The sequence below is a fragment of the Ornithorhynchus anatinus genome, chromosome 1 (genome assembly GCF_004115215.2).
Source record: "Ornithorhynchus anatinus isolate Pmale09 chromosome 1, mOrnAna1.pri.v4, whole genome shotgun sequence".
In the NCBI taxonomy this organism is placed as follows: domain Eukaryota; kingdom Metazoa; phylum Chordata; class Mammalia; order Monotremata; family Ornithorhynchidae; genus Ornithorhynchus; species Ornithorhynchus anatinus.
In genome coordinates, this window is record NC_041728.1 from 106,607,550 (window position 1) to 106,634,051 (window position 26,502).

The 26,502-nt window shown below is 45.3% G+C and overlaps 1 protein-coding gene across 2 annotated transcripts in view; it reads left to right on the forward strand.

Moving 5' to 3' along the window:
- The window catches only part of SLC9A9 (solute carrier family 9 member A9), a 378,100-nt gene that overhangs the window by 287,992 nt on the left and 63,606 nt on the right, over positions 1 to 26,502 (forward strand). For both annotated transcript variants that reach the window (XM_029074247.2, XM_029074237.2), the window contains exons 13-14: positions 11,107 to 11,155; positions 25,989 to 26,068. In XM_029074247.2, coding sequence (XP_028930080.1) covers positions 11,107 to 11,155; positions 25,989 to 26,068 — 129 coding nt within the window. The remainder of the gene's footprint in view (positions 1 to 11,106; positions 11,156 to 25,988; positions 26,069 to 26,502) is intronic.

The window sequence follows — 26,502 nt, forward strand, 5'->3', positions numbered from 1 at the left end:
TCTGTAAAATGGAGAATAAGACTGGGAGCCTCATGTGGGACAACCTGCTTACCTTGTATCTACCCCAGGGCTTAGAAAGGTGCTTGGCACATAGTAAATGCTGAACAAATACCGTCATTATTATTAAATACTCTACTGAGCCTGCAAAAAATAGACTGACCTGGCCTTGTATATTATTGATAAAATTGAAATCCCCTCTAAACTGTAAGCTTGTTGTGGACAGGGAATGTGTCTGTTTCATTGTTACATTGTACTCCCCCAAGAAGTTAGTACAGTGCTCGGCACACAGTGAGTGCTCACTAAATATGATTGATTGATTGACTGATCAGGCGTGATCTCCCTAAAATCTCCCCTGCTCCTCTCCAGTCCCTCCTTCTTCTTCTATGACTCTCCCATCTTTTCCAGCAGTGTCTCAAGAAGAGATCATCCTCCTTCTCTCAAAATCTACCCCTCTAGCTGCACCTTTGATTCCATGCCTCTGCATGGAAAACCCTTTTCAAAAACCCTGCCCCACTCCCACCTTGCCTTTCTCACCATCATCTCCTACTGTTCACTTTATACTGGCTTCTTCCCCACTGTTTTCAAACATGCCCAAATAGCTATCCTCTCTCCTAAAAAAACTATCCCTTGAACCCACAACTCCCTCCAGTTATCATCCCATCTCCTTCCTACCATCCCTTTCCAAGCCCTGTTTCCTCAACTCCTTCTCCCTCACTGTAGCAAGTTGTCTACACCCACTGCCTTCACTTCATCTCCTCAAATTGTCTCCTTCCCCTTCCCCCAGTCTGTTTTCCTCCTTCACTCCGTGGAAACTGTCTTCTCTATAGTCACTAATGACCTTCTTATTCACAAATCCAACAGCCTCTACTCCATCCAAATCCTCCTCGACCTCTCAGCTGTCTTCGACACTTTGGATGAAGCTTCTCCTGGAAACAATATTTAGCATATTTCCTTTCACGAGGTGAAAATACAATCACTTCCTACATACTATAATAGTGTACAGAAATATGACAAAATTCTACAGAAAAAACAAACTAGATGAACAACATCAAATTACACAGAAAATATTAATATAAACATTTACCACTCTCTCTCTCTCTAGCTCATTTACGTAATCACTCATCTACTTTCAAACAAGGGTGGTCACGTGCTCATTTGAGAAAAAAACAGATGTATTAGGCTTTAATCAAGGCCTAGAAGCAGGAGATCCTCTCAAGCTGTTGAGTGCAGCATGAATTCTGAAATGTAGTCTGGATTCCATGGAGCAGTCGTTGTAGTTTCATTCACTGACACAGTCCTCTCCTGATTCTCCTCCTATTTTTCTTGTCACTCATTCTCATACTCTTTCACAGGTTCCTGCTCTGCCTCTGACCCTCTAACTGTGGGAGTTCCTCAAGGCTCAGTTCTGGGTCCCCTTCTATTCTCGTTCTGGGTCCCCTTCTATTCTTCATCTACACCCACTCCCTTCGGACTCTCTCCCATGCCTTCAACTACCATATCTACGTGAACGATTCCCACAACAATTTTTCCACCTCTTTCCTTCTCGGCAGTCTCACATTTCCTTCTGCCTTTGGGACATCTCCACACTAACACCTCAAACTTAACATCCAAAACAGATCTCACCTTCCTACCCAAATCCCATCTTCTCCCCTCAACTTTCCCTTCACTGTGGACAGCACCACCACCCTCCCTATCTCACAATTCTGTAGCCTTGGCATTTTTCTAGACTCATCTCTCTCATTCAGCCTACATATTCAATTCTGTCACCAAATCCTGTCAGTTCTTACCTTCACAACGTGCTAAAATCTGTGCTTTCTGCTCCAGCCCAACTGCTACAAAACAGATCTAAGCACTAATCCCACCTTAACTACTGCATCAGCAGCCTCCTTGCTGACTTCCCAACCTGCTGCCTCTCCCCACTCCAGTCCATACTTCACTCTGCTGCCCAGATCATTTTTCTAATAAACGATTCAATCCATTTTTCCCCACTCCTCAAGAACCTCCAGTAGTTGTCAATCCAACTCCACGTAAAAGAGAAACTCCTTACCATCGGCATTAAAGCACTCAATCAGCTCAGCCCTCCTGCCTTATCTCACTAATCTACTATAACCCAGCCCATTCACTTCACTGCTCTAGCACCAGCTTGCTCACTGCACCCTAGTCTCATCTATCTCACCACCCACCCCTTTCCCTCATCCTTCCTCTGACCTGAAACTCCCTCTCCCCCCATATACACCAGACCACCATTATTAAGGTCACATCTCCAAGAGGCCTTCTCCATTTAAGCCCTTTTTCCACTACTCCCTCTCCCTTCTGCATTAGCCTTAGATTTGTACGTTTTAACCACTTGCTATCCATATCCATAATTTATTTTTATGTCTGCTGACCCCATTGACTGTAAGCTCCTTATGGTCAGGGACTATGTCTATCAACTCTGTTGTATTGTACCCTTTCAAGTACTTAATGCAGTGCTCTGGGTCCACTAAGCATTCAGTAAATACCATTGATTGATTGATTGTTTGATTGATTAACAATTAACTGGAACATATCATAAAAATCAAGTTAATTCCAGCTTATAACCATGGCCTCTGTTTTTCTTGATTCCCAGTCATCGGTCAGCTGTTACACAGCCAAATGCCTATGTATTTTTGACATGTTTCATAAAATTTCTGTTTTCATTGCATCAGTATTCATCTGTGGCCAATATATAATAGCTTTAGCTCTTTTTGTTCCTTTCTTCATATCCAAGTGACCCTCCTGTACTCACCCTGGCATGACTAATCTCAGGCTGACATCAGTATCTTCATTACCTCCCCAAAGTATCCCATCTGTTAATGCTTAATTCGTATCTAATTCCTTGGTTAGGTAAGAGAATTATCTTCGTGATATCGCGCTATTTTTCTCAGCATGCTAAATTGATGCAACTACTGGGAAACTCTTCCACATGTTCTGTTCCATTGCATTTTTAAAAATAAAGTTGCATGGGTCATTTGTAATTCAGGTTTCAGATTTACAGACTTTTCACTCTAGGTCATAAACAGAGTGTGCAGTGACCCATCCTCTCTTCAGGATATTACAAAGCTTCATATCATAGAATGATAACTTAAAAAGTTATCTTTGGCATGGGAGTAGTGTGTAACACTGATTGTTCTTGAAAATTAGTTCAAATACTAGCTTCTGCATAGATTCTCCAAGGAATGACCTTCCTTGCCAAAAGACATGAAACATTTTGTATGCCAGAATCACGATAAAGCCCCCTTCTCTCAGTGAGCATAATGTCTCTCTGACATCACCAGTGCCAGGAGAGCACCTCCAGGTTGTACATGGGTCTACAATCAATCATGTACACCAATGTACATGTTTCTACAATCAATCAGCCAATCAATCAGTGGTATTTACTGAATGCTTCCTGTGTACAGACCATTAACTGCTAAGCGCTTAGGCGAGTACAATATAACAGAGTTGATTGAAACGTTCTCTGCCCGCAGTGAGCTCAACAGAGTCATTCTCCTCCTGGCCCTGTTTGGGTGCACTCGCCAAGACTTCCGTTCACTAGAATCAGAATTACTTCATCTTTGTGCTCTTTCAGCCAACTCTTTCAAGCTGTCAAACTCTGTCTGATGCTATCCTGCCCCTTCTTCCAACAGCACCATGCATTTTTCTTTCTAGTAAATCTCACGTCATGGTTCATGAACCCTTATGTCCGTTGGCTGTTCTGATTTCGACCTTCATTCTGACCACCTTCTAAAATGGAAACTATTTGTTTGGAATGTAAACCAAATAATCAGAAGAGAAGATTTCACATTCCCAGAAGAAGTTATTTTTTATGATATTTTTTTCAGCACTTACTAAGTGCCAGGCACTCTGCTAAGCACTGGGTAGATACTAGATTATCAGGTTGGACACAGTCCCTATTTCACATGGGGCTCACAGTCTTAATCCCCATTTTACAGAAGAAGGAACTGAGGCACAGAGAAGTTAAGTGATTGACCAAGGTCACACACACAGCTGACGCCGGGGTTTAGCACCCAGATCCTTCTGACTCCCGGCCCCGTGCTCTCTCCACCAGGCTATGCTGCTTCGCAGGCTATTCCAACAAGGGAGAGATTTACAGCCAGCAACCGCAGCAGCGTGAGAGACAGCTCGGCCCAGTGGAAAGCGCAGGGGACTGAGTTTCAGGAAGCCTGGGTTCTAAATCCAGCCCCTTGGGAGCCAGGAACTATGTCTAATTCTCATCTGTATATTTTCCCCTGGTGCTTCAATGCAGTGTTTTGCTCACAGAAGGCAAATATTAAATTCTATTGTTCCTCCTCCTACTGCCACCTGTAGCAGATTTGGAATACTCTAACAGAGATAAACATGCCCAGGACCTTCTGCAATATTTTGTTGCCCTTTGGGACCGACATTTTGTAATGCCTCATATTTCACTTGGCTCTACTTCTACACCTTTCACCACCAATTTTTCCTCCTAAATATGAAACCTGATTGGAAATTTACTCTTCTTCAACATCATGCCTACCAGGTATTTTAATCAGTGTCCGTTCAAGTCTTTTTTCATATTTCTCTACTGATGCACCCCAAGGAAGTATACTGTCAAAAGTACCCTTGCTGTCTTCTACATCTTTCAGGATTTGAAGAACTCTCTTTTGTAAAACTTCTCAAGAAGGGCACAGCCCAAATGACGACCATGGTCCTTGTGGACAGGGATCATGTTTACCAACTCTGTGGTATTGTACTCTCCCAAGTGCTTAGAAAAATGCTCTGCACCCAGTATGTGCTCCATAAATACCCCTGTTTAATTGACTGATTGCAAAGCAATGCCCTCAAATTGGGGTATAGACCACACCAAATAACAATAATAATAACAATAATAATAGTATTTGTTAAGTGCTTATTATGTGCCAAGCACTGTTCTAAGTGTTGGGGTAGATAGAGGTAATCAGGTTGTCCCACGTGGGGCTCACAGTCTTAATCCCTATTTTACAAATGAAGAAACTGAGGGCCAGAGAAGTTAAGTGACTTGCCCAAGGTCACATAGGAAACAAGTGGTGGAACTAGTATTAGAATCCACATCCTCTGACTCCCAAGCCCGTGCTCTTTCCACCAAACCACACTGCTTCCCACCAAATACTGGCTAGAATAAATTACTAGAATGACTAGACTATACTGTAGACTGTATATGTATAAACTATATATGTATATAAACTATATATATGCTATACTGTAGACTAGACTATAGAATGACTAAAATGACTAGAATAAAAATACTGACTAGAGTTTTCTTGATGTGTCTTAGAGACATGTCTATATATTTCATGTCTTCTAGACAGAGGAAAAATTTTAAAATACATAATTGTTCAGGTAGAAGCATGATAATAATAAAAAGTATGGTACTGGTTAAGCACTTACTGTGTGCCAAGCACTGTTCTCTGGGCCTCAGTTACCTCATCTGTAAAATGGGGATTAAGAGTATGAGCTCCATGTGGAACAGGGACTGTGTTCAAACTGATTAACTTGTATCTGCCCCAGTTCTCAGAGCAGTGGCATTTGTTAAGCATTTACTATATGCCAAGTGTTAAACTAAACACTGGGTAGATACAAGATGAACAGGTCAGACACAATCTTCTGTCCAATATGGGGTTCATAGTCTTAAATGGTGGGGAAAACTAGTATTGACTCTCCATTTTGCAGATGAGGAAACTGAGTCACAGAGAAGTCAAGTGACTTGCCCAAGGTCACAGAGCAGACAACTGGCAAAATGCCAAAACTGGGATTAGAATCCACGTCCTCTGCCTCCCAAGCCCATGCTCTTTCCACTAAGCCATGCTGTAATATGAGCTACTCATTCTTTCTGACTCCCCTCATGCTCTCACTAATCAATGTATCCATTCTGAAGGTCTTCTACTTTCTCTAATCCTTACAGTTCTAATTTAGTAAGTTCCTCTTTTAATTTTCCCCTTAAAATTAATGGTTCAACCCTTTGAGGATGACTTACTAGAATGAAATATTTATGGAGCTCAATTTTTATAGCGGGTGTGTAACTTTCCTGCACATTACAGTATCTCTTAATATCTATATTCAATATTTAGCCTACCTTTCCCTGACAAGCAACACACTCTTTTAATTAAGCCAAGGACCAAACATGTCAGTAACTCCCAAATTCCCACACCATCCCCTTAATAATAAATTGTATTATCTTCTTCTCATCTTATTTTCTACTGGTATATTAGAAGGTATCCCATTCCATGTATGATCTAAATATTGTTCTGATTAAGGGTTTTTTTCATGTGTTATCCACCTATGATAGTCTAATATTTACTGGTAAAAACTGGAGAAGTGGCATGCGTAGTGGATAGAGCTCGGGCCTAGGAGTCAGAAGGCCATGGGTTCTATTTCTAACTCCACCACATGCCTGTTGTGTGACCTTGGTCAATTCACTTCACTTCTCTGTGCCTCAATTACCTCATCGGTAAAATGGGGCTTGAGTCTGTGAGCCCTATGTGAGGCAGGGACTGTGTTAAACCCAATTTGCTTGTATCTACCCCAGGGCTTAGTACAGTGCTTGACACATAGTAAATTCTTAACAAATACCACAATTATCATTATTGATATTATTATTATTATTATTTATTATTCTCTGTGCCTCAGTTCCCTCATCCGTAAAATGGGGATTAAGACAGTGAGCCCCAAGTGGGTCATGGACTGATTAGCTTGTATCTACCCCGGTGCTTACGTGGGTCAGTGAAAAGAGCCCGGGCTTGGGAGTCAGAGGTCATGGGTTCTAATCCCAGCTCCATCACTTGTAAGCTGTATGACTTTAGGCAAGCCACATAACTTCTCTGTGCCTCAGTTACCTCATCTGTAAAATGGCTATTAAGACTATGAACCCCACGTGGGACAACCTGATCACCTTGGATCCACCCCCCCAAGTGCTTAGAACAGCACCTAACAAATACCATTAAAAACAAAAAACAAACTCAAGTATCATTATATTCAGGATGAGCTTTTTATCCAGTCTGAACTGTCTTCATTCTTTTTTGGCTTTTCTGTCATCCTGGCTGGTTTGCTCTCATAAATCCATAGTTGTCTTCTTGCTGGTCCCTGAAAGGGGCTCAGTGAGCACTGATGTCACTTTTAATCAATCATGCCTGCAGTTTCATCTTTATTCTGCTAGTCTTGGACTGCTACAAGCTAATGTAAAATGGCTCGGTTCAATGCAGCAGTAGCAGATACTTTCAAAATTCAGAACCTCTTTGAGGTGGGTGACTCTGGCCACATACTCCAGCTACATTTTCGCAGTCTTGTGTCCTTTCCATTTTCCTGGCATGGTCATGTTTTCTGATTGGCTCTACCTCAAACAGCACATGTCATGGTTTGTTGCCATATGTCCTCCGCTGTTTAGGGAATTAATTTACTCCAGCTGCTGGACACATTGCATTAGCTTTATCCAAATCCAGTTAACCCATCTCAGTCACTTTTCCTGTAGTTCTCTTTCTGATTCCCATCACTATTGCTCTCTAATGATCTACTCTTCTAGAGATCCAGTGTTGCAGTCTTGACTTAAATTCTTTAGCTCTTTTGGTGGTAAATAAGTTTCATCTTCTGCCCAATATTTGACATGAAATATCCACTATCTCATTTTTCTTCAATAAACAGTAATCAATGAATACAGTTAATTATTCGATTGTTCTAGTCCTCATTTTATGGATGAGAAAAAATGGGGCAAAAAGAAGTTGAATGACTTGTGCAGGGTCACACAGCAGACCACTTCTGACACATATAATGAAGCAGCATGGCCTAGTGAATAGAGCTTGGGCCTGGGAGTCAAAAGGACCTGAGTTCTAATCCCAGCTCCGCCACATGTCTGCTGTGTGACTTTGGGAGAGTCACATAGCTTCATTCATTCATTCAATAGTATTTATTGAGCAATTACTATGTGCAGAGCACTGTACTAAGCGCTTGGGATGAACAAGTCGGCAACAGATAGAGACAGTCCCTGCAGTTTGACGGGCTTACAGTCTAATCGGGGGAGATGGACAGACAAGAACAATGGCAATAAATAGAGTCGAGGGGAAGAACATCTCATAAAAACAATGGCAACTAAATAGAATCAAGGCGATGTACAATTCATTAACAAAATAAATAGGGTAATGGAAATATATGCAGTTGAGCGGATGAGTACAGTGCTGTGGGGATGGGAAGGGAGAGGTGGAGGAGCAGAGGGAAAAGGGGAAAAAGAGGGTTTAGCTGCGGAGAGGTAAAGGGGGGTGGCAGAGGGAGTAGAGGGAGAAGAGGAGCTCAGTCTGGGAAGGCCTCTTGGAGGAGGTGAGTTTTAAGTAGGGTTTTGAAGAGGGGAAGAGAATCAGTTTGGCGGAGGTGAGGAGGGAGGGCGTTCCGGGACCGCGGGAGGACGTGGCCCAGGGGTCGACGGTGGGATAGGCGAGACCGAGAGATGGTGAGGAGGTGGGCGGCGGAGGAGCGGAGTGTGCGGGGTGGGTGGTAGAAAGAGAGAAGGGAGGAGAGGTAGGAAGGGGCAAGGTGATGTAGAGCCTTGAAGATAGCTTCTCTCGGCCTCACCACATCTGTAAAATGGGACTAAAAGAATGTGAGCCCCATGTGTTAATCAGCCCCAACCTGATTAGCCTGTATCTACCCCAGCTCATAGAACAGTGCTGAGCACATAGTAAGTGCTTAACAAGTACTATTATTATTATTATTATTACAAGTGGTAGACCCAAGATTACAGCCCAAGTCCTGTGACACCGAGGCCCATGTCTTTCTACTAGCCCATGCTGCTTCTTGGCATTTCCTTCTCCAGTCACTCCCAGTCCTGCCTGCATGTGTCCTTTTCAATCAATCAATTGATTGATCATATTTATTGAGCACTTACTCTGTGCAGAGAACTGTACTTAGAAGAGTACAGTATAGCAGAGTTGGTACACATGTTCCCTGCATACAAGGAGCTTACAGTCTAGAAAGGGAAACAGACAATAATATGAATAAATATATAAATTATGAATATGTATGGATATGTATGGATACGGCTGTAGGGTTGGGGAAAGGGTGGATAAAGGGTGCAAATCCAAGTGAAAGGGTGACACAGAAGGGAATGGGAAAAGAGAAAACGAGGGCCTAGTTGGGAAAGGCCTCTTTGAGGAGATGCACCTTCAATAAGGCTTTGAAGGTGGGGAGAGTGATCATCTGTCCACTTGCATATATTTGTACATATTTACTATTCTATTTATTTGATTAATGATGTGTATATGTCTATAATTTTATTTATTTATTTTGATGCTGTTGATGCCTGTCTATTTGTTTTGTTTTATTGCCTGTCTCCCCTCTTCTAGACCGTGAGCTCATTGTTGGGTAGGGATTGTCTCTATCTGTTAACGAAGTGTACTTTCCAAGTGCTTAGTGCAGTGTTCTGCACACAGTAAGTGCTCAATAAATACAATTGAATGAATGAATGAATAATTGAATCTGTCAGATATGAAGGGAGAGGACAAACCAGGCCAGAGGCAGGAGTGGGCGAGAGGTCGGTGGCTAGATAGAGAAGATGAGACATAGTGAGTAGGTTAGCATTAGAGGAGCGAAGTATACACTGACTACAGACCCAAGAGAAAAGGATTAATCCTCCACTACTAGATGCCTCGGCCCACCACTCCATTAAGTTATAAGATGGCATTTGTTAAGCACTTTCTATGTGCCAAGCACTGTTCTAAGCGATGGGGAGGTACAAGGTAATCAGGTTACCCTACATGGGGCTCACAGTCTTAATCCCCATTTTACAGATGAAGGAACTGAGGCACAGAGAAGTTAAGTGACTTACCCTAGGTCACACAGCAGCTAGTGGTGGAGGTGGGATTAAAACTCATGTCCTCTGATTCCCAAGCCTGGGATCTTTTCACTGAGCCACACTACTTCTCTAGTCACGCTACTTCTCTACCTTGGCAGTTGGTAAAGCTGATGAAGTTCACAGAATGGATGCCAAGCCCTGGGGCCGTCTTGCGGCCCCCAAAGCCGGGCAGCTTGATAAGATCATGTGGATATATATTATCCCTCTGTTGGAAAAAGTGAGTGAGCTATTTTCTGAAGTGCCTGGCGTTCTTTATTTTCAAGGGAAAAGGCTTTACATTCACAGAAGGGTTGAAACTCACTGAGCCTGGAGGTGGGGACTGACAGCATTCTCAGAGAAAGTATTTCTACAGGGCCCCGCAGGGGACCAACCAGCACCACTGGGAATTGGTCCGGGATAGGGATTCCCTTGGGGCACTTGCTCTGAACAGCAGGATCTGTAACCCTGTAGGTGCTGGGATGGGGTCAGACTGTTGGGGGTGGGGTGGGCCCAGCTGGGTCTGGTTTTCTCTATGGGAGAGGGGAACGGACCCCTCAGTTCTATCCACTCCCCTGCTTGATTGTCCTCTTGCCTTTCTGGAGAGCGAGACCTGTTCCGCTCCCTAATGGGGTCCCTAACTGGACAGTCTAACGTGGCGGGAGAGTGGCCTCCCAAGGCTGAGGGAACACTTTGGGTGGGATGGGGTCAGGCAAGGAGAGTCTAGCCTCGTGATTCCAGCTGGGTCTAGTTCGCTCCTTGGGAGAAGGATGAGGATCCCTCAGTTCCATCCAGTTCCCTGGCCTGATCGTCCTCTCACTTTTCTAGAGAGAGAAACCTGCCCCATTCCCCGGCGGGACCCTGAGCTGACCAGTCTAATGGTCGAGAGGGTCCTCTGTGGGTTGAGGCTGGAAGTGACCATCCCACAGTACCCAGCGCCAGGACTAGCTCACCCCACCAGCCCCCCTGAGGCCCAGGTGTGTCTCACCGTTGTCTCTCTCACACCTATCTGTGCTCCTCCGACTCAGATTCCCAAAGACAGTCATGTGCTTGAGCTGAGATGAATGCACCAACATTCATTCATTCATTCAATAGTATTTATTGAGCGCTTACTATGTGCAGAGCACTGTACTAAGCGCTTGGGATGAACAGGTCGGCAACAGATAGAGACAGTCCCTGCCGTTTGACGGGCTTACAGTCTAATCGGGGGAGACGGACAGACAAGAACAATGGCACTAAAAACATCTCAACTGTTCCCTCCTGTTCCTCCCCAGGGTCGGCGTGGATCCAGACGAGGACCTGGCGGCTGAACACGCCCCCCAGGCAAGTCCGGGGTAAACATGGCTGTCGGAGGGCGGGCTGGGGAGACCTCCATCCAGAGGATCTCGTCCACCAGAGAGCTGGCCGTGTTCAGAACGGGGCTCCTGTCAGAAGTGTGGACTATGGGCGGGGCAGGAAGGACGATCGATCAAATCATCAGCGGTATTTGTTAAGCACCTACAGAGGATGAAGCACTGTACTACGTACTTGTCGAGCACATGGCAGAGACGAGACCCAAGTTTGCTATCCTAAAGAGTTTGCTAGCTCACAGGGCCAACAGACAGACCAACAAAAATGATTTACAAATAGCCTGAGAGAGGATGAGTCCCCCTAGACAGGGTCTGCTCAGTGACTGCCCACTGCTGGGCCCTGTGGGAATAAGGAGGCCAGTCAGGTAATAGTAATAGTACTAGTAGTAATGCAGTAGTAATAATAATAATTGTGGTATTTGTTAAGCCTTTACTATGTGCCAAGGACTACACTAAGCATTAGGGTAGACACAGTTTAATCAGGTCCCACCTGGGGCAAAAATGGGGATTCAGTACCTTCAATACCCATGCCCATTAAAGGGAGGGAGACAAGATATTGAATCCCCATTTTGCAGATGAAGGAACGGAGGCCCAGAAACGTTGTGACTTGCCCAAGGTCACACAGCAGACAAGTGGCGGGGCTGGGATTAGAATCCAGGTACTCTGACTCCCAGGGCTGTGCTCTTTCCACTAGGCTTACTAGTGCTTACTAGTGGTAATGGTAGGGGTGGTGGTGTGCAGTAGTTGTACCATCTGTTAAGTGCTTACTATGCGCAGAACACTTACTATGCGCAGAACACTGTACTAAGTATTAGGAAAGAATGCACAGGGGTCAGTCCATCAGTCATATTTACTGAGTGCTTGTTCTGTGCAGAACCCTGTACTAAGTGCTTAGGAGAATACAATATAACAATAAGCAGACATATCCTCTGCTCAGAACGAGCTTACATTCCCTCAGTGGAAAGAGCATGGGCTTGGGAGTCCGAGGTCCTGTGTTCTAATCCCAGCTCATCCGCTTGTCAGCTGTGTGACCTTGGGCAAGTCACTTAACTTCTCTGTGCCTGAGTTACCTCATCTACAAAATGGGGATGAAGACTGTGAGCCCTATGTGGGACAACCTGATTTTCTTGTATCTACCCCAGCACAGAGAACAGTGCTTGGCACATAGTAAGCGCTTAACAAATACCAACATTATTATTATTATTTATTCAATCATATTTATTGAGCACTTATTGTGTGCAGAGCACTGTACTAAGCTCTTGGAAAGTACAATTCAGCAACAGAGACAATCCCTGCCCACAAAGGAGAGGGGAAGACAGCATTAATATAAATAAATAAATTACAGCTATAGATGGGGTCCCTGGACCTGAGAAGGCTCACAACCTAAAAATAATAAGGGGACAGAGGGAGACATACGTACATGGAGTGATGAAATAATAAAACACTAAAGCGAGGTAAAGGTACCCAAAGTTAAAACAAAAATTTGCCATGTTCTGTGGCTAGAAGAATTTCAGGCTCCTTGTGGCTCAGAATCCAAGGCTCACCCATAGCCACAGCGACCACTACAGCAGCCACCAGTCTTCCCAGTGCTTTGTGGAGGTTTCATGCTATGGTTGTTTGTAGGTGCTGTGGGGTCTGTTTTCTGTCCCACCAAGATGGTGGAAGGCATGGACGGGGAGTTGCAGGTGGCAATAGAAAGCCATACAGATGCAGTAGTACTAATCATCGTCATCAAATGCCATCATGTAGTATGGGAAGCAGTCTGGTGTAGTGGTTAGACGTCTGGCCTGGTCTGGCCTGGGCCTAATCCCTGCTCTGTCATTTGTCTGTTGTGGGGCCTCGGGCAAGTCATTTCACTTCTCTGGGCCTGTTTCTTCATCTGTAAAATGGGAATTAAAACTGTGAACCCTATCTGTTGCCAACTTGTTCATCCCAAGCGCTTAGTACAGTGCTCTGCACATAGTAAGCGCTCAATAAATACTATTGAATGAATGAATGAATGAACAGGCACTGTCTCCAACCTGATTTGCTTGTACCCATCCCAGTGCTTAGTACAGGGCATGGCACATAATAAGTTCTTAACAAATACTACAGTTTCCAATCCATAGCGACTCTATGGACATATTTTCTTTGGAACATCCTATCTTCATTCTTCTGTAGTTGTTCTGGTGTGTATATCCATAGAGTTTTCTTGGTAAAAAAACACACAAGTAGTTTACCATCGCAACCTTCCTCGCAGTAAAACTGCCATTGTCTTTGATCAACATTTTGATCGCGTGATCATCTGCCTTTGACTCGTTACCATGCCGCTGCTGCCCAGCACAGGTGAATCGACTTTGTCTGATGCTTCAGCTTATACCTTTCCATTATGGGTAACCCTGGTGAGAGAGTATCTCTCAATGGCATAGCTCTAAGCTTCATTGGCATATGCAAACTCTCCTGCCACGATTAGACATTGATTCATAGGAGAGAGTTGTAATGATACATAATAATAATTGTGGCACTCATTAAGCACTTACTGTGAGCCAAGCACTGAGTTCTGGGGTACATACAAGAAAATAATGGGGCTGACAGGACGGGGGGTTGCCAGGGGCAAAAGAAAGCCATTCCACTGATGCTGCTGCTCCCTTTCTTGGCTCAGGGAAGTCCCCTATCTCTTCAGAGGAACTTTTGTTCCTGACCTGACCCCGGGACCTACACGGAGAGCATTACACAGCCACAGCCGGGGCACTTCTGGGGCAAAACAATCCTGGGGCCTGGAACAGCATGGGTCCGGGCTGGTTGCCTCTCCGGGGACGTCAAGGCCAAACCACCAGTACTATGTTACCTGCCCTCAGCAGACTGCACCCCCTGCCAAGTCAATCTTCCCCACTAGGAACCATCTTGGTGGGAAAGGATGACACACAGATTGCTTCACCTTGCTATCACAGTTGGAAGTAGCTAATGCTCCCCAAAAAGGTCTTGGAAATTAAGTGCTGCTATCCTGTGATGTGAACCCCCAAGACTCCTGGGAAGCTTTAGAGGGGACATTCCTGCTAAGCCCCACCCTCTGGGCTCAACAACCAACAGGGGAAGAAAACCAAATCACCTCCACTTGGTTCCCAAAGGAACTAGCGAGCTCTCCTGCAGACAGTCTTCACAGACACTCCTCTTAATAGAAGAGAGATACAAAAAAATTCACTATATAAATATACATAAATATAAATACTGTATATAAATAATTATAGTAAATATTTTTGTATCTCTTTGTCTCGCTGTAGCTCTTAAAATATTTTCAAATCTTTTGTATATACAGAAATATCCCAAACAGAGCCTGTCTCCCTTAGCTGGGAATAAGTAAACAAAACAGCACTAGTTCATGTAGGCAATAAAGACTTTAAACCAAATTCCAGTTCAACCCCAGATAAAGCTTAGTCCGATACTGGTTTTAACTTAAATTGAATGAGCCCAGCTGTTGGCAGCCTCCACTTATTCATTCATTCATTCATTCATTCATTCATTCAATAGTATTTATTGAGCACTTACTATGTGCAGAGCACTATACTAAGCGCTTGGAATGTTCAATTCGGCAACAGATAGAGACGAGCCCTGCCCAATAACAGGCTCACAATCTCCTCTGTGCCAAACTCCACACATGGTTTCTGTGTCCCTAAGGCCACGGCTTAGTGGATAGAGCATGGGCCTGGGAGTCAGAAGGACTTGGATACTGATCCCGACTCTGCCACTGGTCTGCCGTGTTTCCTTGGCAAGTCACTTAACTTCTCTGTGCCCCATTTACTTCAGTAGCGAAATGGATGTTAAGACTCTGAGTCCCATGTGGGGACAGAGACTGTGTCCACCCCATTTTCTCATATCCACCCCAGCGTTTAGTATAGTACCTGGCACGTAGTAAGCGCTTAACAAATGCCATTATTAATATCATTGTGGAACAAGCTTTTGGAGCAGGAAGAGAAGAGAAAGCCCATCCTCTTTCATTAAACTCTTTTTTTCCATGCTCCCTCTGTCAGTTCATCAATCAATCATTCAATAGTATTTATTGAGCCCTTATTGGGTACAGAGCACTGTACTAAGTATTTGGGAGAGTCCACTGTTAGATTTGGTTGACAGATTTCCTACCCATAGGGAGCTAACAATCCCCACCCTTCCCTGGAATTGACAGGACTCCAGTTGATATCAACTGGTGTGTCAGCCCTCCAGGCATGATTGACAGGGCAGGCCCATGGATTTCCCTTCATAATAATAATGTTGGTATTTGGTAAGCGCTTACTATGTGCAGAGCACTGTTCTAAGTGCTGGGGTAGATACAGGGAAATCAGGTTGTCCCAAGTGAGGCTCACAGTCTTCATCCCCATTTTACAGATGAGGGAACTGGGGCACAGAGAAGTTAAGTGACTTGCCCACAGTCACACAGCTGACAAGTGGCAGAGCCAGGATTCGAACCCATGACCTCTGACTCCCAAGCCCGTGCTCTTTCCACTGAGCCACGCTTGATGGTCAGGAGTGTCTCATGGCCTGGCCCCCAGGGCAGAAAGGTGCTTTTTTTAATGGTATTCCTTATGCACTTACTGGGTGCCAGGCACTGTTCTAAGGGCTGGGGTAGATACAAAGTAATCAGGTGGATACAGTACATGTGCTACATGGGGCTCAAAGTCATAATCCCCATTTTACAGATGAGGTAACTGAGCTACAGGAAAGTGAAGTGATTTGCCCATGGTCACACAGAAGTCAAGTGGTGAAGCCAGGACTAGAGCCCAGTCCTTCTGACTCCCAGACCTGGGCTCTACCCATTAGGCCAAGGCCACTTTCTGGCCCACCATGAGGTCCAGGCAGACCGGCTGCAGCTCTGGGCTGAACGCACAAGGTAGTGAAGCAGACAACATGGGAGGCCGTACCCGGTTCCTCTGAGCTTCCTGCTGCCTCTGGCAGGGACAATTCATTCAATCGTATTTATTGAGCATTTACTGCGTGCAGAGCTCGGTACTAATCACTTGGAATGTACAGTTAAGCAACAGAAAAAGACAATCCCTGCCCAACAACGGGTTCACAGTCTAAAAGGGGGCGACAGACAACAGAACAAAACAAGTAGACAGGCAACAGTGAGACAGGCAAGAACTGGAGAGGTGCTGGGCCTGAGCTGGCCAGGGTGGGACCACTCACTGTGGACTAGAACCCAGTGAACTACCCTTTTCCCCTCTCCAGTTTAAACAGGCAGCATCACCACCACCAACCTCAGCAGGGTGGCTTAGTGGATAGAGCACAGGTCTGGGAATCAGAAGGACCTGGGCTCTAATCCCACCTCCGCCACCAGTCTGATGGGTGACCTCGGGTAAGTCACTTCACTTCTCTGGGCCTTGGTTACCTCATCTGGGAAATGGGGATTAAGATTGTGAGCCATATGTAGGACAGCGACTGTGTCGAACCCAATTACCTTGCATCTAATGCAGTACATAGAACAGTGCCTGGCGTATAGTAAGTCCTTAACAAGCACCACAATTATTATCATTTTTATCCTTATTATTATTAGCGGACAGCACAGAGTGTCCCAGCACAAGGTGTATTCCCCGCAAGGATCCTTGGGAGAGGGGATGGGCTTCTGAGCACTGACCTTCATTGAAGAGAGAATAGGCAGGAGGAGACACTGCCCCTCGGGGTGAGAGAGCAGTGGGATCCATAGGATAACAGCTGAGGAAGCTGCAATGGCTGGAAAAACCACCCCATGACTGCCTTTACAGTGAAACCATAGCATTTCTTCCAAGCAGGAGGTTGTTTGACCCCCTGAGGAAAGATCAAGATAAGCACTATTGAAGAGGGAAGCTGTTTGTTTCTTGCATTTGGAGATGGAAATGGAGAGAGGAAAGGAAGAAAAGAAGAGGCAAGAAAGGAAGAAAGAAAAACAGGAAAGACCTTAGGGGATGAAAATGAGCAAGATGTGAATCTCCAGCTCACTCTTGAACCTAGCTGAATCCTGAGATCTGGAAAAAACAGCAGCCTCTCCTCCCTGAAGAGGCCTGTTAGGACACCCCCACCTCCCCACCCCGACCCTGACATGTTGGGGAGGTAGCGCGGAAAGGTAGCTGGAACCTGCCCTCCAGGGACACTCAGAGGCATGATTTCAAACCAGTCGCAGAGCCCACTGCTGAGGACCTCACACTGCTGGTCAAAAACGGGAGATCGATTTTTTAAAAGGCTTGGCTTGTCGGTGCTTTTAATCGAACATGGGCGTCTGGATGAGAGTATAAGAGAAAGTGACTTCTGGTGTTCAGCCAAAAGACGAATAATCCTGTGGACTTTCTTTTCTGTTTTATATGTGATAAGGCAGTGTAAGCGTCCAGGGAAGGTTCACTGTGGTTAACAGTGGATTAACTCATCAGAATGGTCCCATTTCCTGGACACTCTGAGAAGGTTGTCCAAATCCCACAGTCAGTGTCCTATGGAACTGGACCTTTTAAAAGTGCTAAATTGTGGACGCTGTGGCATAAGAACTCCAAGAACTGAAAACATTGGGATTGATCAATCAGTTAATCAATCAGTGATATTTATTGAGCACTTACTGTGTGCAGAGCACTCTACTAAGAGCTTGAAAGAGTACAATACAATAGAGTTGGTAAACACATTTTCTACCCACAAGGAGCTTACAGTCTTGAGGAATGATGATGATAACAGTGATGATGATGATGATAACATTGGAGTCTCCATCAGGAATGTCAGACGATTGATTGATCAATCAATCAGTGGCATTTATTTAGTGCTTACTGTTTGTAGAGCATTAGGTATTAAGTGTTTGGAAGTGTAAATTTACTAGGTAAACACAGTCCTTGCCCACAAGGAGCTTACAATATAGGGAGGGAGACAATTAGCAAAAGAGGAGAAACAACAGAATATAAGGATATATAATATAAGAATAAGGAGAAGCAGCATGGTCAAGTGGAGAGAGCATGGGGAGTAAGAAGAACCTGGGTTCTGATCCCTGCTCTGCCGATTGCTTGCAGTGTGACCTTGGGGAAGTCACTTAACTTCTCTGTGCCTTGGTTTCCTCAACTGCAAAGTACCTGTTCTCCCTCCTACTTAGATTGTAAATTTCATGCAGAACAGAGAGTGTGTCCAACACAATTAACTTGTACCTTAGAAAAATGTTTGACACATAGTGTACCTTAGAATACCTTACCGTTTAGAAGAATGTTTCATACATAGTAAGCACTTAACATATACTGTAAAATAAGCACGTACATAAGTGCTCTAGAATGGAGATGGGGTGAACATCAGAGTTCCTAAAGGGTTGCGTAGACAACATTGGGGGAGGGAGAGAATGAAGGGAAATATAAGGTTAGTCAGGGAAAGCTTCCAGGAAGAGAGATGACTTTAGTAAGGCTTTGAAGATGAAGAGAGTGGGGCTCTGTTGGATCTGAGGGGAAGGGAGTTCCAGTCAAGAGAGGGGTTGAGCAAAGGGTTGGCAGTGAAAGACACAAGGTCAAGTAGGTTGGTGATCGAGGAGCAAAGTGTAGGAGCTGGGTTGTAGTAGGTCAGTGAGGATAGGTGGGAGCAGCGTGGCCTAGTGAATAGAGCATAAGCCTGAGAGTCAGAAGGACCTGGGCTTTAATCCTGGCTTTACCACTTCTCTGCTGTGTGATCTTGGGAAGGTCCCTTCACTTCTCTGGACCTCAGTTACCTCATCTGTAAAATGGGGGTTAAGACCATGAGCCCCATGTGAGACTGGGACTGTGTCCAACCTGATTAGCTTGTATCTACCCCAGGGCTTAGTACCATGCCTGGCACTTAGGAACTGCTTAGCAAATACCACAGTTATTTTTGAGGGGGTGAACTGATTGAGTGTTTTAAAGGATATGGTAAGGAGTTTCTGTTTGATGTGGAGGTGGATGGGCAACCGCTGGAGATTCTTGAGGAGTGGGGAAGTGGTGGACAGCTTATTTCTCATTTCTGCTGCTGTTCTTCCCCAACACCCTGTCCCTTGACATCTGCTCCCTCTGCAGGTAGGGCAGAGGCTGAAACCACGTATGGGGATGGAGGCCTGGGTGGAGGCAGATTCACTTCTTCAGGGAGGGAAGAACTACATCTTCCTGCCCCATTTCCCCTTACTCCCACTCTTCCCCTTACTCTCTTTCTTCAGTCTACACCCAAATCCCTCAGTCTCCAGCCTACCCAGTCTGTACAGTAGCCTCCCCAAACCCTGGGAGGAAAGTGGAGTTGTTGCACATCAATTGTCATCCCCCTGATGGGTCTCTGAGACACCAAACAGTGACCCCAGGACATCAAAATGTGGTCTAAAACAGCCTCCTCACCACCTGCTTCCAATAAAGCTCAGCTCCCAGGACTGAGTACATGTTTCCGGGAACAGGCCCCAAGGCCCAGAGAGTGCCACATTTGCGTAAACTGCCTGCCACAGCAGCCAGGGCAGTGTGCTACATTCAGCGGCGATCGCTCACTGTCACCCACAGACACACACACAAACACACACTCACATAATAATGATAATAATAATAATGATGATGGTAATTGTTAGGCATTGACTATATCCGCCAAGCACTGTTCTAAGCTGGGGTAGATACAAGTTAATTAGGTTGGACACACTCCCTGTCCCACATGGGGCTCACACTCTTAATCTCCATTTTTCAGATGAGGTAATTGAGGCCCAGAGAAGCTGTGTGGTTTGCCCAAGGTCACAGAGCCGACAGCAGACATGTGGTGGAAGCTGGATTAGAACACAGGTCCTTAATGCTCTATCCATTAAGCCATGATGCATCACATACACACACACACACACACACACACAAAATGCCCCTCCCCCTTCCTGCCCCATCCCCACTGGGCATGCTCCAGGCACTATCATGGAATATTGATTGCACTTGACTCCAGGTGCAAAAATCAGAGGTCAGTGCTGCTCCTAGACACTCAAACTTCCCACTGCTGTCATCTGGTGTCAGAGATCCTGTGCAAGAGAGCACTGCTGCTTTACCACTTTAATCTCATCACCCCACCCTGGTCACTCAGGGTCAGCCCCAGCCATGGCAGACACATTCACTCATTCATTCATTCATTCAATCGTATTTACTGAGCGCTAACTGTGTGCCAAGCACTGTACTAAGCACTTGGGGGAAGATGATACAATAATACACAATCACATTCCCTACCCACAAAGAACCTTCATTCTAGAGTGAGGGATACAGGCAATAATATACATAAACAAAATACAGATATGTACATAAGTGCTGTGGGACTGGGAGTGGGGATGAACAAAGGGAGCAAGTCAGGGTGAGGCAGAAGGGAGTGGGAGAAGAGGAGAGGGGGACTTTGTTAGGGAAGACTTATTGGAGGAGATGTGCCCTCAATAAGGCTTTGAAGAGGGAGAGAGTAATTGTCTCTCTTTCCAGGCCAGAGGCAGGACATGGGCAAGGAGTTGACAAAATGACAAAAAGGGGCTGAGGAGTGGGGAGTGGTGGACTGAGCTTATTTTTCTTTTCTGCTGCTGTTCTCCCCCCACAAAATGAGAAAATGAGAAGGTTAGCATTAGACACCGGCTGCTGGCTCATCCAGGAGGTCCCTACCGCCCTGCACTCTCTCTTGCTGCAGTCTGTATCCACCCCAGAGGACTTCCCTTCAGCGTGGCTTAGTGGAAAGGGTAAGGGCTTGGGAGTCAGAGGATGTGGGTTCTAATCCCAGCTCCACCACTTGTTTATGGTGTCGCCTAGGGCAAGCTTCTCTGTGTGCCTCAGTTACCTCATCTGTAAAATGGGGATTAAGACTGTGACCCCCACTGGGGACAACTTCAATACTTTGTATCTACCCCAGTGCTTAGAAAAGTGCTTGGCATATAGTAAGCACTTAACATATACTATAATTATCATTATTATTATCATTATTATCATTCCCTCCCAGGAAGAATGGGCAGGCAGCACTAGGCTCCCGGACTGCTTCACGGTGACCCCGGGACTAACCCTGGGACTAATCCCTGCCATAAAGCAGGGTGGCTTAGTGGATAGAGCACACACCTGTGAGTCAGAAGGACTTGGGTTCTAATCCTGGCTCTGCCACTTGTCTGCTGTGTGACCTTGGGCAAGTCACTTCCCTTCTCTGGGCCTCAGTTACCTCATCTGGAAAAATGGAGACTAACAGTGTGAACCCCATGTTGGACAGGGACCGTGTCCAACCTGACTAGCTTGTCCAGTGCCGGGCATTCCTTAGGCACCAATAAATTCCATTCCTGACTTGACTGATCCATCTCCATCTCAGTGGTAAGGGGCGGATTTGAGGAGCAGGTTCACCTGTGCACCTCTGGGAAACTTTAGTGCCAGTTAAAGTTTTAGGGGTGCTTCCCCTTGGGGCCAGGCAGGGCAGAGCCCCATCAAACCTCCTACAAATGAATCATTCAGTCACATTTATTGAATGCTTACTATGTACAGAGCACTGTACTAAGTGCTTGGGAAAGTACAATATAACAGAGTTGGTAGCCATGTTTCCTGCCTACAATGAGCTTATAGTTTAGAGGAGGTGACAGACATTAATATAAATAAATGTTATTGATATGTACATAAGTGCTGTAGGGCTGAGGTGGGTGAATAAAGGGTGCAGATACAAGTGCAAGGGTGATGCAGAATAGTGTGGGAGAAGAAATGAGGTCTTAGTTGGGGAAGGCCTCTTGAAGGAGATGTGTTTTTAATTAGATTTTCAAGGTGGGAAGAGTGATCGTCTGTCAGATATGAAGAGAGAGGGCGTTCCAGGAAAGAGGCAAGACTTGAGCAAGAGGTCAGGGGAGAGATACATGAGACTGAGTTAGAGCGAGTAGGTTGAAGTGTGTGGGCTGGGTTGTAGTAGGAAAGCAGTGAGGTAAGGTTGGAGAGGGAAAGATGATTGAGTGCTTTACAGACAATGGTAAGGAGTTTCTGTTGGTTGTGAAGGTGGCTGGGCAACCACTGGAAGTTCTTGAGGAGTTGAAAGACATGGACTGAGCGGCTTTGTAGAAAAATGTTCCGGGCAGCAGAGTGAAGTATGGACTGGAGTGGCGAGAGACAGGAGGCAGGGAGGTCAGCAAGGAGCATTAGTCAAGGTGGGATAGGATAAGTGCTTGGATTAACATGGTAGTAGTTTGGATGGAGAGGAAAGGGTGGATTTTAGCCATGTTGTCATAGGGTTTAGTGACAGATTGAATATGAAGGTTGCTTGACTGAGATGAGTCAAGGATAATGCCAAGGTTATGGGCTTGTGAGACAGGGAGGATGGTGGTGCTATCTATGTTGATGGGAAAGTCAAGGCTGGGAAGAGAGTTTCAGTGGGAAGATAAGGAGTTCTGTTTTGGACATGTTAAGATTGAGATATTGGTGGGACTTCCAAGTAGAGATGTTCTGAAGGCAGGAGGAAATGTGAGACTGCAGAGAAGGAGAGAGATCAGGGCTGAAAATGTAGATTTGTGAATCATTCATATAGAGATGGTAAGTGAAGCCATGAGAGCAAATGAGTTTTTCAAGGGAGAAGGTGCAGATGGAGAATAGAAGTGGACTGAGAACTGAGCCTTGAGGGACTCCCTCAGAGGATGGGAGATAGAGGAGGAACCCACAAAAGAGACAGAGAATGAGAGGTCAGAGAGATAGGAAGAGAACCAGGAGTGGAGAGTGTCAGTGAAGCTGAAGTTCGGATAATGTTTCCAGAAGGAAGGGGTGGTCGACAGTGTCGAAGGCAGCTGAGAGGTCAAGGAGGATTTGGATTTGGCAAGAAGGAGATCATTGGTAAACTTAAAGAGGTTTCTGTAGAGTGAAGGGGGAACAAAACAGATTGGAAGGTGTCAAGGAGAGAATTGGAGGAGAGGAAGTGAAAGCAGTGAGTGGGTGTAGAAAACTCACTCAAGGAGTTTGGAAAGTAATCTTAGGAGGGAGAAGGGGCGATCACTGGAGGGAGCCGTGGGGTCAAGGGAGTTTTTTTTTTTTGAAGACGGGAAGACATAGGCATGTTGAAATCAGTGGGGAAAAAGCCATAGGAGAGCAAACAGTTAAAGATGGTGGTCAGGGAGAGAAGAAGGGAGAGGGCAAGCACTTTGATAAGGTGCAAAGGTATGGGGGCCGAGGCACAGGAGGAAGGGGTGGATTTTTGAGAGGAGGCAGAATTTCACCTCTTGAGATACCACTGGGAAAGATGGGAGAGTTGAAGAGGGAGTAAGAGGAAGGAGGGACTGGAGAGGAACAGGGGAGATTTTAGGGAAATCACACCTGTTTGTTTTAATTTTCTCAATAAAACGGCTATCATTATTATTATGGTATTTAAGCACTTACTATGTGCCAAGCACTGTTCTAAGCACTGGGGTGGCTACAGGTTAATCTGGCCCCACGTCAGGCTCACAGTCTTAATCCCCATTTTACCGATAAGGTAACTGAAGCACAGAGAAGTGAAGCGACTTGCCCAAGGTCACACAGCAGACAAGTGGTGGGGCAGGAATTAGAATCCATGTCCTCTGACTCCTAACCCCGTGCTCTTGCCACTAAGCCAGGCTGCTTCAGAGTCTGTGCTGCTTCAGAGTAAAGTACATAGCTAGGTCATTAGGGGCAAAAGATAAGGTCTTCCCGTCTCCACAACCAGTTTTCCCAGCTCCGAGACAGCTGGGCCTGGACTCCAGCTATTGATTTGGAGAGGAATCCAAACACCTATCAGCTGACAGAGGAGTTTCACCAGCTGGCAGCCCGTTTAGGCAAAGCACCCACAGACTGTGAGCCCGTTACTGGGCAAGGATTGTCTCTATCTGTTGCTGAATTGTACATTCCAAGCACTTAGTACAGTGCTCTGCACATAATAAGGGCTCAGTAAACACAATTGAATGAATGAATAGTAGAAGCAGAACAAGTATCTCTCCCAGTATGGTTTCAGGCAAATGACAAAAGAACGGCTCTGCCCGAAGGCCTCACACCCCTTCTTACTCTGAGGGGTAGCAGTTGAGGGCAGTAAGGGACCATGTCTGCCCACCTCCTCACCGGCAGTAGCGGATGGATCCCGGGACTGGGAGGCAGAAGGACCTGGGTTCTAATCCCAGCTCTGCCACTTGTCTACTGTAATATGAGATTAATCTGGGGATTAAGACGGTGAGCCCCATGTGGGACATGGACTGGGTCCAGCCTGATTAGTTTATATCTAATTAGCACTTAACAAATACCATAAAAACAAACCAGTGAAAACATCTGAGGAAGAGCAGCTGAAGAAAAGCAAAGAGGTCTAGTGAAGAAAGCACAGACCTGGGAGCCAGAGGATCTTTTTTGGTATTATTTTTTATTTTTCTTTTAAATGGTGTTTGTTAAGCACTTACTGTGTACCGGGCACTGTACTAAGCACTGAGGATAGATACAAACTAGTCGGGTTGGACATAGTCCCTGTCCCACATGAGGCTCACAGTCTTAATCCCCATTTTAAAGAGGAGGTAACTGAGTCAAGAGAAGTGACTTGCTCAAGGTCACACAACAGCAAACTGGCAGAACTAGGATTAGAACCTGAACCTTCTGATTCCCGGGCCTGTGCTCTATCCATTAGGCCACAGTGCTTCTCATCCTGCTTAGGACCTGAGTTCTAATACTATCTTCACCCCTTATCTGCTGTGTGACCTTGGGCAAGTCAATTAATTTTTCTGTGTCTTAGTTTCCCCAACTGCAAATTGGGAATACAATACCAAGTACAGTGCCTGGCACATAGTAAGTGCTTAACAAATACCATAACTTTTATTAGTAGTAGTACTTATTCTCCCTCCTACTTAGACTGTGAGTCCCATAAGGGATAGGGCCTAATTAACTTGTATCTACCCCAGCGCTTAGAATAGTACTTGACACATAGTAAGCACTTAATGAAGACCATAATACAAAGCACACAGCTGCCTGCTGCCTGGAGCTGATCTCGGGGTCAGCTACCTGGCCAGGCCAGTGTAAATTTCTTTCCAAACTGCCTGGGCCACAGGGTTTTCCCTAGAAGGTTGGTCTTAGTTAACTGAGAAGTTATAGGAAAAAAAGTGGGTCAAAGCCAAGACGTTCATACTGGCATTTGTTGCGTTTGACCAAACGATCATTTTGATTTGATTGGAGCTGAAATAAATATTCTCAGTGCAGAAAACATGATGCCAAAGCGAAGTGAAAATGTCAAGAGTAAAAATGTCTTCCTGGTGTGTGCACTGCCATCTGTTTTACACACCAGAGATAATTTTCCTCCTTTCCCTCTTCCTTTCTCTCCTCCCTCCTGTCTTCCCCCACCCGAAATGCTTTTCTCTCTATTTTCTCCCCCTTTTCCTTCTCCCTCTATGTCTCTTTATTGTTCTGTGTCTTTCTCTGTCTCTCACCTATAAATTTATTTTAGGAGTGTCCTTGTTAGTACATGATGCAAGATAATGCAAAGCTGGAATTAATGCCAGAAAACACCTAACCTTGCCCTGATTTTCAGGATTTCCCTCTCTTCCAAGGGAGTAGGCCCCCAGGTAGTTCCTGGCTATTGAGGAAATGCCCTCTGTGGGACCTTCAACAAATGCTACCTGAATCTCTGGGGCATAATCCCAACAATCAAACGGTCATAGCGGCTTTCATCAATCACCAAAAACGGTATTTCTCAGCCATTTAATTCAATCGACGTCATTAATGAAAGTAAACACCAAATCACTCCACAGGAGAACGATCTATAATCCAATTGGTCTGGCAACTGCTTCGTACCCAGCAATGGGAGTAGTTTGGTGTGGGATGGGAATTCTTGTTAATTGCTGTTCAGTGGAATTTCCTCTGACAGGTGTTCACTATTAGTATGCTATGATTTATTCACCTAAGCTCCCTCTCCATTTTTTGCAGGGTACTGATAGCGTGGGCAAAAACACAACCAAGGCAGAGAGCGCGTGGCTTTTTAGAATGTGGTATGGATTTGACCACAAGTATCCTTTGTTGCTTGGATCCCTCGTGCAGCCCTGGCATCAGGCTTGGGCCTGAACTCACTGCTGACCTTGGAAAGCTTCTGGAATCCCAGCCCTGGTTAGCTGGAGAAAATGGCGAGAGGAGGTAAGGAAACTTATCCTCTCAAGTGTTATGAAATGAATCAGAGACCAGAATGGAGTCCCCTTGGGAACTGGGCTTTGATCCAAATTACCTCGCATATTAAGGTTTTCTAATAGAGACCAGAAACAAAACGGCAGAGGGCTGAGGAATTAACTGACTCTCGTTGCCTTCTTGTGAACACATTGTGCCCAGTGCATCTCTTCTGATCATCGTGTATCTGCCCCAGTGCTTCATATAGTGCCTGGGGCACTTAGTACATGTTTAACAAATTTTTTTTTATTATTATTATTATTAATTATTATGTCTCTGTGGA